A 13,752-nucleotide genomic window follows, 5' to 3' on the forward strand; every position below is an offset into this window, starting at 1 on the left:
GAAGGTCGGCTCAATCGTATTGCTAAAAGCCCGCCCCTAATATAGTTTTTACATTGAAATGTTGGGATCGAGCTTTAGCCAAAGTTGGGCGCTGCTGTGCTTTCTTATTTCATTTGTATTCTGGGCCTATCGGGCCAAGTCGGCCGTCCGCCCATTGATTATCTCTATTTGTGACTGATGCAATAAGCATGGGTCCTTTTCGGCCCCGATTCCAAACTAAATTTAGGGTCGATAAAAAGTTCGTTGTGTTGCGGGCCTTAGTCTTGACCACCTACAAAATCATTGTCCCGTTTTATGGTTAAATCAATCGTGCAAGACATATAAATAAGGAAAGGTTTGTAAGAATCACACTTTTGCACATCAATTCCATGCTCCCCATTTGAAATTTATGGAGATCTCACGGTGCATATGTACATGATTTACTCGAAGAGACTTTATAGATAGGTTCGAGAGGATACAAGAAAGTGACATAAATGGACAAATGCGAAAAAAAAAAATGATGAAAATGCAAAATGTCAAAAATAAAAAGAAGAACGAGAACAAGAAAATTAGAATGTGTGAGAGAGAAGCCACACAAGGTCCAATAGCCCAAGAATATCCTTCACTTTACTTTGAAATAGTAAGTTTTCTCCACTAAACAAAAACTTCTTATTTTGAAATATTTGAATCCCTAAATAATGGAAAGAAGTTATCAATGACAATAGACGTTACAAAGAAATTTTATAAAAACATATGCGTAAAGAGTAGGGGTGAGCAGCGGTCTAGGGTTGACCTTGGACTGACCCTGGACCGGCCCAACCCTGCCGGTTTTGGTCCAGTTCCCAAGGGGACTAGGTCAGTCTTTGGTCCTAAAATTCCAGGACCAATACTGTGCGGATTGATCTTCAGTCCTGAGAGTTTTTTGTCGGTCCAATCCGAACCAATCCTGTATATTATATTATATTATATTATATTATTTATAATTCTTTTATATATTCAAACCTAAGTAAAATGATGTTAAAGATGTTGACTCCTCAGGCTCACAGTCACGGACAGACGGCATCCAAAAGGCGTGAAGTTTACGCCGTAAAGGTCTTCACGGCCTCCTCCTCCACATTCCAGAGTACGTTCTTCACCGTGAGAACCAAGGAATCCTCATAGTCACAAACTCGCGATATCCAAAATGGCACGAAGTTTACATCGTAAATCTCCTCACGTCTTCCTTCCCCAAAGTATGTTCTCTTCCATTTTGTCTTCATTGTTCTTCAATTTGCCAAAATCAAAAATAGCAACATCCCCGCTTGCCTTTGGTTGCCCGCGCCGGTCACCTTTGACTGTGCGCACCGCTCGCTGCTCGCCACTCGCCCTTTGCTGTCCTCGCTAGCCTCGCTCAACGCTCGCCACTCACCACTCACCGCTAGCCTCGCTCAACGCTCGTCACTTGTCGCTGGCCTTGCTCAACGCTTGCTGCTTGCTAGTTGACGCTTGCCCCACTCGACGCTCAACGCTTGCCACTCGCCACTCGCGCCGGTCGCCTCGCTTATCGCCAAGTAAATCAGAAGGAAAAGAAAAAAAAATCCCTAATTAGAAACCATAACGCTCAGCTCGCCCTTGCTTTCTTAACACAACTTGGCTAGTGAGTTCTACTTTGTGCTTCATTTGAGATCTTCAACCTCATGTGTGCTCTTGATTTGTGTTGATTTTTTATTTTTCCACGTTTGCTTTGTGTACGTGATCAGTTTGGCTGGGTATTAGTCCTTGTGATCTCCCCTTTTGGACCCTCGATTGACGGGGGCAATTGCATCTAAATTGTTCTTTCTGGGCTTTTCTTTCCTTTTTTGGAGATGGGTTTTAGCTTTATTAGAGAACCGAATCGTGCTCATCATCCATCGTGATTTTAGCTGAAGTAGCAATTGAACTGTATTGATGTCATGTTTTTAAAATCTAGATCGTTGCATGTTGGAACAACAAGCTCGATAAAGACACGAGCTTGTAATATATGAGCTGAAATTAGGTAAAAAAATGCCGAATTTTTGCTGGGAAAAGAAAGGAAATTTTGGTGATGTCCCCCAATTCTAGTTGCTGTCACTTTGAATATGTCATCTTTTAATTTAAGACTAGCTATTGCAAATTATGGTGGAAGCAACGAGATGTTGTTTGTTGAGACTAGAGACTGCCTTGTAAAGTATGTGGGACCTGTGTCCATTGGGTTTGGGATCAAAGCAACAATCAAAGAGAAGTCCCTTGATATTACTAATGTTGTGTTCACTTGCTAGCATGCCACGAATAATTTGCTAGATCACACAATAAAGGTGAGATAAGATGGTAAAATGTCTCTTTTGTTGATTGCAATTTGCTTGTTAATTCAAAATTCAGTGGGTATAGTCATATAATGACTTTAGGAGGTGCATATGAGCAAAAAACCGACTTTAAGACCAAAGGTTCTCAGGATACAAGTGTGCTTGCATATAGTAAATAAGATACTCAAGTAGCTATTCATCTTGCTCATTATTGATGAATGATTTGTACGTGAGTTTCTCTTAAATGGGTTTCTAATGACTAATTCTTCCTTATTTCCAGATGGATTCCTGCTGAGGATATCAATGTGACAATGAGCATACAGCTGGTAATGCTCAAACAGAATTACAGCATTTTGGGATGATATAAGAATTCCCTGCAAGTATGGGTTCAAATTGTCCTGTGGATTTTCTGAGAAACTGGCTTTTTTATTGGTTGCATGCTCCATCATTATTGATCGGTCTTGGGTTGACCCTGGAACTGGACCGAACCCATTGGGTCACTCCGGTCCTTGGTCCCAGGCTTAATAGGGTCGGTCCTCGGTCCTAAAAATTGAGGACCGACACTGTATGGGTTGATCCTAGGGTTAGAGGGTAGCCCGGACCAACCCAAACCATGCTCACCCCTAGTAAAGAGTAGAATATTTCATGATGTAAACTTTCTTGAGAGAGAGAGAGAGAGAGAGAGAGAGAGAGAGAGAGAGAGAGATAATTCCAATTCGATTATTTTAAAATGTTAGAGAAAAATAAAATTATTAATGATACTTGTGAAATATAAAGTCGTTGATGTATTGAAAAGGAAAAAAAAATTATTACAATTCTTAAACGTAGAAAGATCTTATTATTTCATGAGAATTGCTAGGCTAACGGCACCCTCCTCTTAAAAAAGTGACAGTGCCTTGCCATTCTTTCAATTTTTCAGGGGAACCGGTCAAATTGGTTAGCTGGTTTCCTTCAAAAATTTGGAAGGAAAATGTCCCTAAATGGGATGATAGGGAGATTCCTTAGATGATAAAAATAAAATAAAGAAAGTCCTAAAAGTGAAAAAGACCAATAAAATACCTATGATAATTTAAATTTTATGATTCATAACTATTTTCACGATCACCAATTGAGTGAGCATGATCAAGAGCTCAAATTGAGCAATCATGGTCTCAAGCTTGCATAATGGCACGTCACATTTGATAAGTAACAGTGCAACGTGAGCCATCGATTTTATCTTGTCTTCCATGGATAACCAGAGTAGAAAATCATGGTTTTGTATTTGTGTAATATTTAAAGAAACAACTCTAATGACATTATTAAAGAAAGGAAATCCAAGAGGTAATTGTTTGCAAATTTTAGATAGTGGAATATTGTTCCAAAATAAAATGAATTATATTTAAGAATTCATTAATGAAGAATACTAAATATCCAATTTGCACATAACCTTAGACTTCCATTTTTTTTGAAGTTTTTTTAATCAAAATATTACCAATGGACTTGATTTTCCGTTGGCACCACTTCATTACCTTGTTACGGTTGTCATGAAATATTAAGATAGGTGCCACATTAAAACAACATAAATGAAAAAAATAATAATTAAGAAATGCATAGGGGTGTTTCATCGCAGCCACCATAGCGTGGGCTCGAGCGCTAGCTTTAGGCAACCATAAATGTTCAAACTCAAGATTGTGGACTCCACAACCACTCGAGCTCATAGCCATAGCTGCTTAATTTGAGCTTGTAACTGCCATGGGCTCGAGTTGCGAAGCTCATAGTTACTATGTGTCCTATAGATATTTTCGAGCCACGAAACTTGAGACCATGATTGCTCAATTTGAGCTTTTGTTAATGGTCACTCAATTCTCAATTGGTGATAGTGAAAATAGTTATGAATCATAAATTTTTTATTATTATAAGTATTTTATTGGTTTTCTTCATTTTTAGTATCTTCTTTATTTTATTTTTATCATATAAGGAATCTTCCTATCGTCCCATTAAGAAATATTTTCCTTCCAAATTTTCGAAAGAAACCAGCTAAGCAATTTACCCAGTTCCCCTGGAAAATTGAAAGGCCGGCAAGGCACTGTCTCTTTTTAAGAGGGACGGTGCCATTAGCCTAGAAATTCTCTTATTTCATCTAGGGATACATGTACTATAAGTCCTAAAATTTGTCGTGACATTACAATTGAGTCCTAAAAGTTTCAAAAAGTACAATTGAACTGTAAAACTTGTCAAATTAGTACAATTAAGTCCTTCCATTAACATCTGAATTTGTTTAATGGAAAATGTTGACATGACATTTTTAAATTAATTTAATTGTCCTACGTGGCATTTTTATTACAATTTTCTTTAAATCTTATTTGAACAACTGTAAAAAAAAAAATTAGAAAACAAAATTGTAAAAAAAAAAAGAAGGGCAAGGTCATGGCTAGGCATACCATTGTCGCCCAACGTCGGAGGGGGTCGACGATCCCGCTGGCCCCGGGCGGTGGGGGAGGGGGGGGGTGGCCCTTGCCGACCTAGGTGAGGCCATCGCTAGCCTAGGTGAGGCCCTAGCAAGGTTTGCCTAGATCTAGGCGATGCTAGCCCTCGCCTATGATCAATGAGCCTCTCTAGCCCCAGGCGAGGGCTACCCCCCTTCACCACCTAGGGCCAACAAGGTCACCAGCCTCTCCAACTATGGTAGTGGTGGCGACACTAACCACGATCCCTACCCCTTTTTCTGTATTTTTATTTTTTAATTATTTTATATTTTTTTACTATTATTTAAATAAGATTTAAAGCAACAAGTAACAAGTAATAAACATGCCACATAGGAAAAATAAATTAATTTTAAAATATCACGTTAGCATTTTTCTTTAGACAAAGTGACCGTGTTTACATAATGACTCAATTAAATCAATTTGACAAGTTTTAGGACTCGATTGCACTTTCATAATAAGTTTTTGGATTTGTAGTGCACATATCCCTTTCATCTAATAATATAGATGGTGTTTGTAAAAGTAGAACATTGAGGGGCAAACAAAAATCAATGGAAAAACCTAAAAGGCAAATGGTGATGGATACAAAATTTATGTCTTTAGAATAATAATTTATTTGATAATAATGCCAAATTTCTCTCTCTCGAGTGCTGGTGTGAAATGGCTGATAGGTCGAGGTGAACGACTAGTGATTAATGGTAGGCGATGACCGGCGGTCAACGTTAATTCGAATTTCAATTACCCAACATAAAAATTCATTTAAATTTGTTTATTTGTCACGATCTTAGATATAAATTGATCTTCCAAAAATTATTCCTTCAATGAGCACACGTTGAAATTCTTTCTCTTTTTGCTTATAAGCAAACTATAGACTATTATATATATAATTGCCATCTCCATTGATCACAAGTATTAGTACTAGGTGCATCAATTTCAGGTGAGGTCAATATATCATGATCATTCAAATTGTGTGAATCTCACCTGAATCTACTAAAGTTAAGGATTGTAATACGCTAAACTCATATGATTAGACTAAACCCATGAATCGCACGACAAACACATTAGCTAATAACCCAATAAAATCCTCCACTGTACCCAAAAAAAAAAATCCTCCACTTTACATATTGATTTAGAGGATCTTCTCAATTTATAAGGAAAAATTAAGGGGCTTAATTAATCCCTTGGGATTTTATGACATGATCAATGAAAAGATCTAAGGCCTATTATGATTAGCATTTTAATTACTCGTTCAATTAATTAATTTTTTTTGCCAAAATTCTTAGATTTCCGCTTTAATATGGAGTTGGGTTGGTTCCAACCGACCATGGTCATAATTTTTTGTTGGGTTTTATTTTAACCCAACTTTAACTAACATTTCAAGCACACTTGGCATGTCTCCTCCTGCCTTTCCAATATACATTTTGTAAAATTCTGTTGCTCTCGTAGGAAATAGAGTGCACAGACTCAGCATGTTTCAATCTCAAGAAGACATCAATGCTACCATGATAAGGGGAGCTCCCTAAATGATGATCGTCAGATCGTACAGGTCTCAAGTGAAGCCAACAAAAAATCAAAAGTCGGGAATGTATTGAACTCGCATGAACCCGACAGCGTTCGAGAAATTCTTTACGGATCATGTGATAAGCATGTAGACCCAAAAGGTAGAAAAGCATCCATCTTCTTATCGTCTCAACCCTTCTGTTTTAGCACGCTTTTCCAAAGCATCTTGATCCTGATTTTGTGTAATTATGGAGAAAATCGAAGGCACATGCCGTTCAGAGAGAGAGAGAGAGAGAGAGAGAATGTTTTGAGACAAGGCATCGTCTTGTCTGTCCGTACGCTGCACTTTTCCAACCGCCTGAGAAGGCATTCCCCTCGCAGAGTAGCATAAAAAGGGCATGCCCTCCACTCTCCTCCGCAGCGGAAGTGAACACTCCAGAGACAGACATTGTTTAGTTAGGCACGGGACTGGTGCGGAGCTTTCAGGGGAGTTTGTTATGGAAGGTGGCGGGGAGACCGCCAATGTCACGGAGGGGTCCGGCCTGAGGAAGCGCGGGAGGGCGGAGTGCGATGGTCCAGGGAGACACGACGGCCCGAAGAGAGACAAGTGCAGGAGGGACAATATTGCCGAGCTGTACTTGAAGCTCCGTCCTATGGTCCCCGGCGTGTGCCCCAAGGTTCCGTCGCGTTCCCATCCTGTCTCTTACGTTATACACAGGCTCGTTTATACCAACAAACAGAGCCAGTGATACTCTGTTTTGAAACCAACGAACAGGGTTGATCATTTAGCTTGTTCAGTTGAGTAAAAATGGCGGTCTTTCTACGTTGGCAAGAATCGACATGAATCACATTGGCAGCATAATAGCCATATCGACCATTGGTGCACAGACATTTGTTTTTTAATAATTCACTAATTCAATGACATTGCCGAGCAAAATACTGAAGAAAGGTGTAATTTTTCTGGGCCAACTTCAGATTTCTTAATCCTGTCTGTTTCTTTCTTGTTTCTGCAGGCTCCAAGGGCAGAACTTTTGCGGGAAGCGTTTCTTTACATCAAGTTCCTTGAAGAGGAGAGGGTAAGGTTGGAGAAGCTGAAGATGTCGTCGGCCCAAGTAATAGCCAACAGCTCATCGATTAGCGTTGCTTTGTCCGACACCAACCTCGCTGTCTTTGCAATCACATCGTCTGTCCGACGAAATTTGGTGACCAACATCATTAGTGTCTTCGGCCAACATCAAGCAGAAATTCTTGCTGCTAATGTCATGGCTCAGGAAGGGTGGATGAGTATGACAGTGACGGCTTCCGTGAATGATGTGGCAGACGGTGCTATTGAGAAGATTAAGCAGGACATTCTCATGGTGTGAACCATGTAAGGGTCTTGATTTCGTACACTTAGATTAGATCTCATGTTTTTCTGCATATATATAGGGAAATAGGAAGGAAGGAAATGTGTGTGATTCTCAGTAAAAGCATTATTATCATAGTAAAGAAGCACTAACTCCTACTCAACTCAAGTATATGAAATTCCATCCTAGACAATTCAAGTAAATGTTCATCCAGTTGCGTTTGAAAGGGTCTCGTTTTAATTTCAAGTATAAAAAATTTAACCAGCTTAAGAAGAAAATAATCCCTGAACAAGCATCATATAAGTAGCACCTCTATTTAATCTTGAACACCAATTAAGCTTTGATTTACACCGGGCCAGAGATAGATTCGCAGGAAATACGGCAGCAAAATGCTAGATAGGGCTGAAAATGGATAAAATTCCACCATCAAACAAGCGGTTCCATGCACAAATGAGACTACAAGCCACAGTACATCGGTATTGAAGAAAAACGACGAAAAAAAGGGTATATCATTAGTCTCAGAATGTTGTTGTCACAACAGGAATAATTTAATCCCCAATCCCAGTGTCTGTATATTTGAATTGCTTACAGAATCCCAGAGACTCCTTACCTGGGCTTCAACTCCATGAATTTGGAGGAAGAATGCATAGTTCAAGAAGATCCAATGAAGAAGAGTACAATGGTACACAAACATTGTAGAGTAATCAAATTGATAAAAAGGGACCCAGTACGAACCGAAGCATCCTTGCCATTTCACACAAAGCGTGGAAGCTTCAGTGATACCTCCCTGGCTGGTACAATTCCTTGGCTTAGAACCTAGTCATTGAGGAAGAACTGGAGGGCCAATTGCTCGTGTGTTATAGGATTCGCAGTGGCTACATTTCTGCCCGATAATGTGGAAGTAAACTTCAGTAGTGTCATTACAATCATTGCATAGGATCCACACCTGCAAAATCCTTTTGCCATTTTAGAATCACTTCCAGAGAAAATGAGCTTAGCATAGCAGAGCATGTGATAAAGGCATTCTATATGGGTAACAACAGACAGACATTGGAGACACTTTATTCACATTTCAAAAGCGACTGTATCATTGTTCTCAAACGAAGCAGACAAACCAAAGATGTGATCTGCAGATAGCAAGCGAGATCACAAATAATCATAATGATTTAAGACAGACCAAAACATAGGCTGATTTAGGAGACACCTATAATTTTGGAATAATCAGAGCAAGGACAAAACAACATAGACTCAAGATTGAAAAACAGCCTTTCGCCCAGAAAAACTATGTGACATGAGGAAAAGATGGTCAGAGAGGATGAGAGAGCTCTCACCTTCTTGTTGCGGTAGTCTTCAGGCATCTGAGTTGCTTCTATCTGCTCAGAATGTCAAAATTAAGTGATTCATAAGGATTGAATCGAGATTGTTATGAAAGATAATTGCTCCTATTTGCCCCATCATGTATAGCCTCACATACTAATTTAGGTGAATAAAATTAGTTCTTTATCTGTGAGCCTACCTCCTCATCCATTCTCTTCCAGGTCCTGGACATATCAATCACGGATCTGGAACATATTGGACAGCAGTATCTGGTGAAGATAATGATTTCAAGTCAGAAAACCAATGTAAAATAGTCAAGAAAAAGTTTTACACAAATTAGCTAAAAAGGGTTGAAGGCTCACTTGTCACGCTTTAACATCTCGCCATAACATTCACAATGCATCGTGTGCCCACATTTCATAACGGTTGTATCTTTCAGAGAATCAAAAAGGTACTGCACAAGAACAATGTAGAAGGATAGACAAAATATCTCAAAGTCTGTCCTTTTAAATATTTCTGAAGGCAACTAAACTACAATGCAAACCTCATAACATATGGGGCAGTGATGACGCATGGAGTCCTCCACACACGAATGGTTATCTTTTAGACCAATGGAATAGCAAGAGCCTGTAAGACAAATACTCATAACCATGTAATTTCAGATTGAAATGGTGTTCAAGGTGTACATAATTTGAAAAAAAAAGAAAAAGAACACGCCAATACTTTCTAGTACATGAAGCAGATTAAGTGGTTTATATGTATAAATCTGTCATTCCCTTTTCCATGTTGAAGCTTTAACGTCTTTTCAATTTAGTGACGTTTCACTATGCTCACTGCTAAGTAGGCACAAACAGGAGAACGCATAGTTAGCTCATTAAAATCATATAATGTTTCAAAACTTTTTGGTGATGAATGATATCAAGGAATTGGAGAATCATCTGCGAAAACACTTTCTTTTACTGAGGCAATTTATCCTGAATCTTCTCAGGGTTCTCAGATCTATTTCCTTCCATAAGGAGAGAAAGTTTGCTAATATGTTAAGTACCATCATCTTGACATCTCAATCAAGGCAAGAAGCCAGGTCCATAAAATTCCTAAAATATACCTTGCTGGGAACTAAATATTCTGAAAATAGCACCCTCCATCAAGAGTTTACCTACTACGTATTGCAGATTTTAGAACAGAACAGATCTCAGAAGAATCAGTTCTTGGTCACAGTACCAAGGTAATGAACATAACAAGCTACAACCATGTCTGTTCAAGTAAAGAGTAATGACAATTCCAGTCTATAGCAACTATTCCCAAGAAATTGAATGTAAATCCAATGTAAGATTTTTTTAATTAGCTACAGGAAAAAGAAGCTTCTTCAATATTCATACCTATGTACAACATACAGAAAAATATGGTCTTAGAACTGAAAAGGCATCAAAATACCATGATCGCGAATAAATATCAATATATGTCAAGTACGTACCACACTTTTTGCAATGGAAGAAGTTCTCGCATCCACCAACTCTGTTACAGGTAATATGATACAAGTCAGATGATGATCAACAAGCTCAGCTTTAACATAATGCTAAGGAACTCGTAAGAAGAATTGGCTAGAACTTACTCACCTGCATATGCCACAATCATCACAATGAAACTGTCCCTTCTCAGTCTGCAAAAATAGTGCCACTCTTAATCACAACTCTCACATCACACAAAGTAAAATTGGTATTGAGGCCACATATCCACTTAAACCGTGACAGATAAACCAAATCAAGGTCCCCAAAAAGAAAAAGGCCAAAGTAGTGTCTCTAGAATCCAAGCTACATCCTTAAAAAGCAGAGATCTTTGTAAACATCACTTGAGAAAAGTTAATTACATCATCGTCATAGAATTTGCAAATTTTGCAGAAGTACTCCCCCATTCTGACTCCACAGTTTGTACAAACTTGATCCACCTGAAGGATATGAAAATTACATAAGTTTCAAATCCCCAACAAGAAAATTCAATTAAAAAGAGTTCTATTCACTACAAATCTAGCATTTCATACCGGCTGCTCCGTGTCACAAACCGAGCAAACCACCTGACAACATCAAGAAATCCACATAAATAATCAAACACCAAAGTTAGCAAAACAGAGAGGAGAGGCCAAAATCGTACTTGTTTGACGTCTTGGCGAACGAGCTCGTGCCGATCAAAGGGGTTTCTCAGCATGCTCTGCATCAGTCAAAAGTTACCCAACAAGAACAAAATCAAATACCCACATGCAGAAAATCAAAAAGAAAGCAAAGAAAGACCTAACAAGATTCATTTTTTCATGTCATCTTTTCGTTTTTTTTTTCTTACGGCGGCCTCGTTGTGACAATGGCGACAGGGGAAGATCTCGTTGCAACAGGGAGCTCGAATCTTGCACCTCCTCCTATAATGCTGGCATCTGATGAATGAAATGAAACGAACAAATCGATAAAACAGGAGAAGAGAAAGGACCCAACAACGAGCTCACGGCAAGAACAAATAATGAGAACTAGACACACCCACCCGTAGCCCATCTTCCCAAAATCAAGACGTTCGTTAGCTGAGCCTTCCATGGTTTTTGAGGATGAAGATGGAGGAGAAGCTGAAACCAGAAGGCAAAGGAAGGCTCAGAGGAGGGGAGAGGAAGAGAGAGGGAGACACAAAGACTTTCCCGATTTGGTAATATGGGCCTTGCTTGTTTTGTCTTCAAATCTACACCAAAGGCTGGGCAAAGTACAAAAGCCATTCGTTTACAATTTATATATAGATAAATATATATACATATATACATATATATAATATATATATATATATGTATATGTATATCATGTGGACATCTTCTTTTACTATTCGCCTTTGATAATAAACAATATGCATGCCTACTCCTTTCCTCATAGATTCGATTGGTTTTTTTTTTTTTTTTTTTTTAAATCAATGTTGGGGGTCCAATTATTACAGGCGTGATAATATACTTTAAAGATAGAAAAGAAAGCATTTCTTTCTTGCACAACCGAAGAATTTAGATGTATGATAAAATCGATAATAAAGAGGAATTCGTTAATGAGCTCCCTAACCTTACTTGTCAAATTAACTATATGTATAGCTTTTACTAAATATTATCTTTCGACGTTCTAAATTCACGTCCATTGAAAAATAAAAAATAAAAAAGTTATCATCTTTCTAATGTTTGGTAAAGGAGGAAGGATTTTCCTAAATGAGTTGAGTATTTAAACTTGAAATTTCCCTTAGATAGGCATGCTCTCTCCCCTTTGTTAATCAACAAGCATGCCTTTTTTTTTTTTTTTTTAAGTGATAGATATTTTTCTTGGATTCGCACGCCTTCAAAACAAGGTAAGTCTCCAATTCCCTTTCCTTTTTTTTTTTTTCAGAAAGTGATACGCAAATCATGAGTTTCATTTTCAATTTTCTTTACAACAATTTGATTGAAGTGAATATATTCTCTAAGACTCTCATTTGTTTTGCAAAAATTAAACAATTTAGAAAACATTTTCTAAAAAATGATCGCATGTATAGCTTGAAATAATTAATTAATGAAAATATTTTATTATCAACAATAATTAATATTTAAATATTTTTGCAATTGATAATTTTTTTTTAGTTCGTTCTTTTTTATAAGCCATACAATAAATTATTTTAAAAATATTTATCAAACCCTTTTTTTCTTTTCCGTGAAAGAAAGAGACGCACTAGGGGTGCAATGCAAAAATGTAAGTTCCATGCATTGCAAAACTGAAATAGCATCAACCACAAAAACTTGTACTTACTTCAATTGATGATGCTATTGCATGGATGAATCCCTAGTGAAATAGCATCAACCACAAAAACTTGTACTTAGTTCAATTGATGCTATTGCATTGATGAATCCCTAGTGAAATAGCATGAGCCCAACTTAGAGATAGAGAGAGAGAGAGAGGATAAGGTGTGGGCGGGGATGACTTGAATGGAAAGCGACTGCGACAGGCAGCCGCAACCTGGCCCAATCACGTTGCCAGCATCGGATTGGGGAAGAAGCATCGGACGCCCAGAAAAGCTGCGTCGACTTGTTTTGGGGGCTGCTGCCGTCAGTCTTTATACTGATTAATTATTAACCCATCCATCCCACGCCACTTGCGATGCCATCATTTTCAACTCTTCGCCTCCTCACTTATATTGATTAATCAAGCCTATTATCACCTCGTTTTAATTTGTTATTCTTTAAGTGGCTGAAGAATCGTTTGAGTCCTAACCAATAAAAATCGCCCGTCTAAAGAAGATTTTACACAAACATTTTGTGATCGCTTTTGTTAAAGATATCTTTTGAAGATTTCGTATATTTCTTCCTTAATTGTTTGTGATTGATTGTATTTGATATTCTACTATTTAGATAATCATTCCGTAAAACTTATAAAATAAGCACATTCCTCTTCATCGTGCAAAAACTATCCGAATTCTTACTGTTTATATCAATGTAAAGAATTTTGTTTTCTTAACGTTTGATTAGCAATAGAATTTGGAAGACATCTTTTTGTTTGGTCATTTAGTTAATGTGCTCTGCAATAACATTTTTTTTTCGGCTCCCTTTGGTTTCAATCACCTTTCCTCGAAGTCCGAGAATGGTCAATGGTTAAAGAATGTCACGAGTGATGGAACTTGTTGAAGAGTCAGTGAACTTAACTCTTTTTAACTTCTCCACCAAAAAAGGGGGTTGGACCAAAGATCAAGAGGAAGCATGTTTCATCATCATAGTACCTGTGGAAAAATGCGACTCTTTTGTCTGTATTTTGTGTAGTAGAACTAGATCCATCCTACTCCCATTTTCAGATGGTTCCTCCTGAATTGTGGCCG

At 38.0% G+C, this 13,752-nt stretch overlaps 2 protein-coding genes across 2 annotated transcripts; one reads left to right on the forward strand and one right to left on the reverse strand.

Annotated features, from left to right (window-relative positions):
• The first annotated feature begins 6,639 nt into the window (after nt 1-6,639).
• On the forward strand, nt 6,640-7,744 carry LOC104425763. Its single transcript, XM_010038556.3, has 2 exons — nt 6,640-6,918; nt 7,255-7,744. The coding sequence occupies exons 1-2, from the start codon at nt 6,640-6,642 to the stop codon at nt 7,603-7,605; spliced, it is 630 nt and encodes a 209-aa protein (XP_010036858.2). The 3' UTR covers nt 7,606-7,744.
• A 322-nt stretch (nt 7,745-8,066) lies between these two features.
• LOC104425770 (E3 ubiquitin-protein ligase MIEL1) lies at nt 8,067-11,635 on the reverse strand. Its single transcript, XM_010038568.3, has 12 exons — nt 11,431-11,635; nt 11,239-11,326; nt 11,053-11,109; nt 10,943-10,975; nt 10,772-10,849; nt 10,521-10,564; nt 10,379-10,419; nt 9,449-9,531; nt 9,267-9,358; nt 9,104-9,173; nt 8,919-8,960; nt 8,067-8,533 (listed from the first exon to the last, which is right to left on the reverse strand). Exons 1-12 carry the CDS (start codon nt 11,478-11,480, stop codon nt 8,408-8,410), a joined length of 804 nt encoding a protein of 267 aa, XP_010036870.2. The 5' UTR covers nt 11,481-11,635; the 3' UTR covers nt 8,067-8,407.
• Nucleotides 11,636-13,752: the final 2,117 nt, after the last annotated feature.

Source organism: Eucalyptus grandis, chromosome 2 (genome assembly GCF_016545825.1).
Source record: "Eucalyptus grandis isolate ANBG69807.140 chromosome 2, ASM1654582v1, whole genome shotgun sequence".
Lineage (NCBI taxonomy): Eukaryota > Viridiplantae > Streptophyta > Magnoliopsida > Myrtales > Myrtaceae > Eucalyptus > Eucalyptus grandis.

Excerpts from the sequence above, each read along its gene's own strand:
- LOC104425763 (XM_010038556.3), top strand. The coding sequence starts at position 6,640 with ATGCCCTCCACTCTCCTCCGCAGCGGAAGTGAACACTCCAGAGACAGA. Across the intron at positions 6,919-7,254 it reads TCCCCGGCGTGTGCCCCAAG|GCTCCAAGGGCAGAACTTTT; the intron begins GTTCCGTCGCGT and ends TTGTTTCTGCAG.
- LOC104425770 (XM_010038568.3), bottom strand. The coding sequence starts at position 11,480 with ATGGAAGGCTCAGCTAACGAACGTCTTGATTTTGGGAAGATGGGCTAC. Across the intron at positions 10,565-10,771 it reads GCAAATTCTATGACGATGAT|ACTGAGAAGGGACAGTTTCA; the intron begins GTAATTAACTTT and ends CTATTTTTGCAG. Across the intron at positions 10,420-10,520 it reads GATGATTGTGGCATATGCAG|AGTTGGTGGATGCGAGAACT; the intron begins GTGAGTAAGTTC and ends TACCTGTAACAG.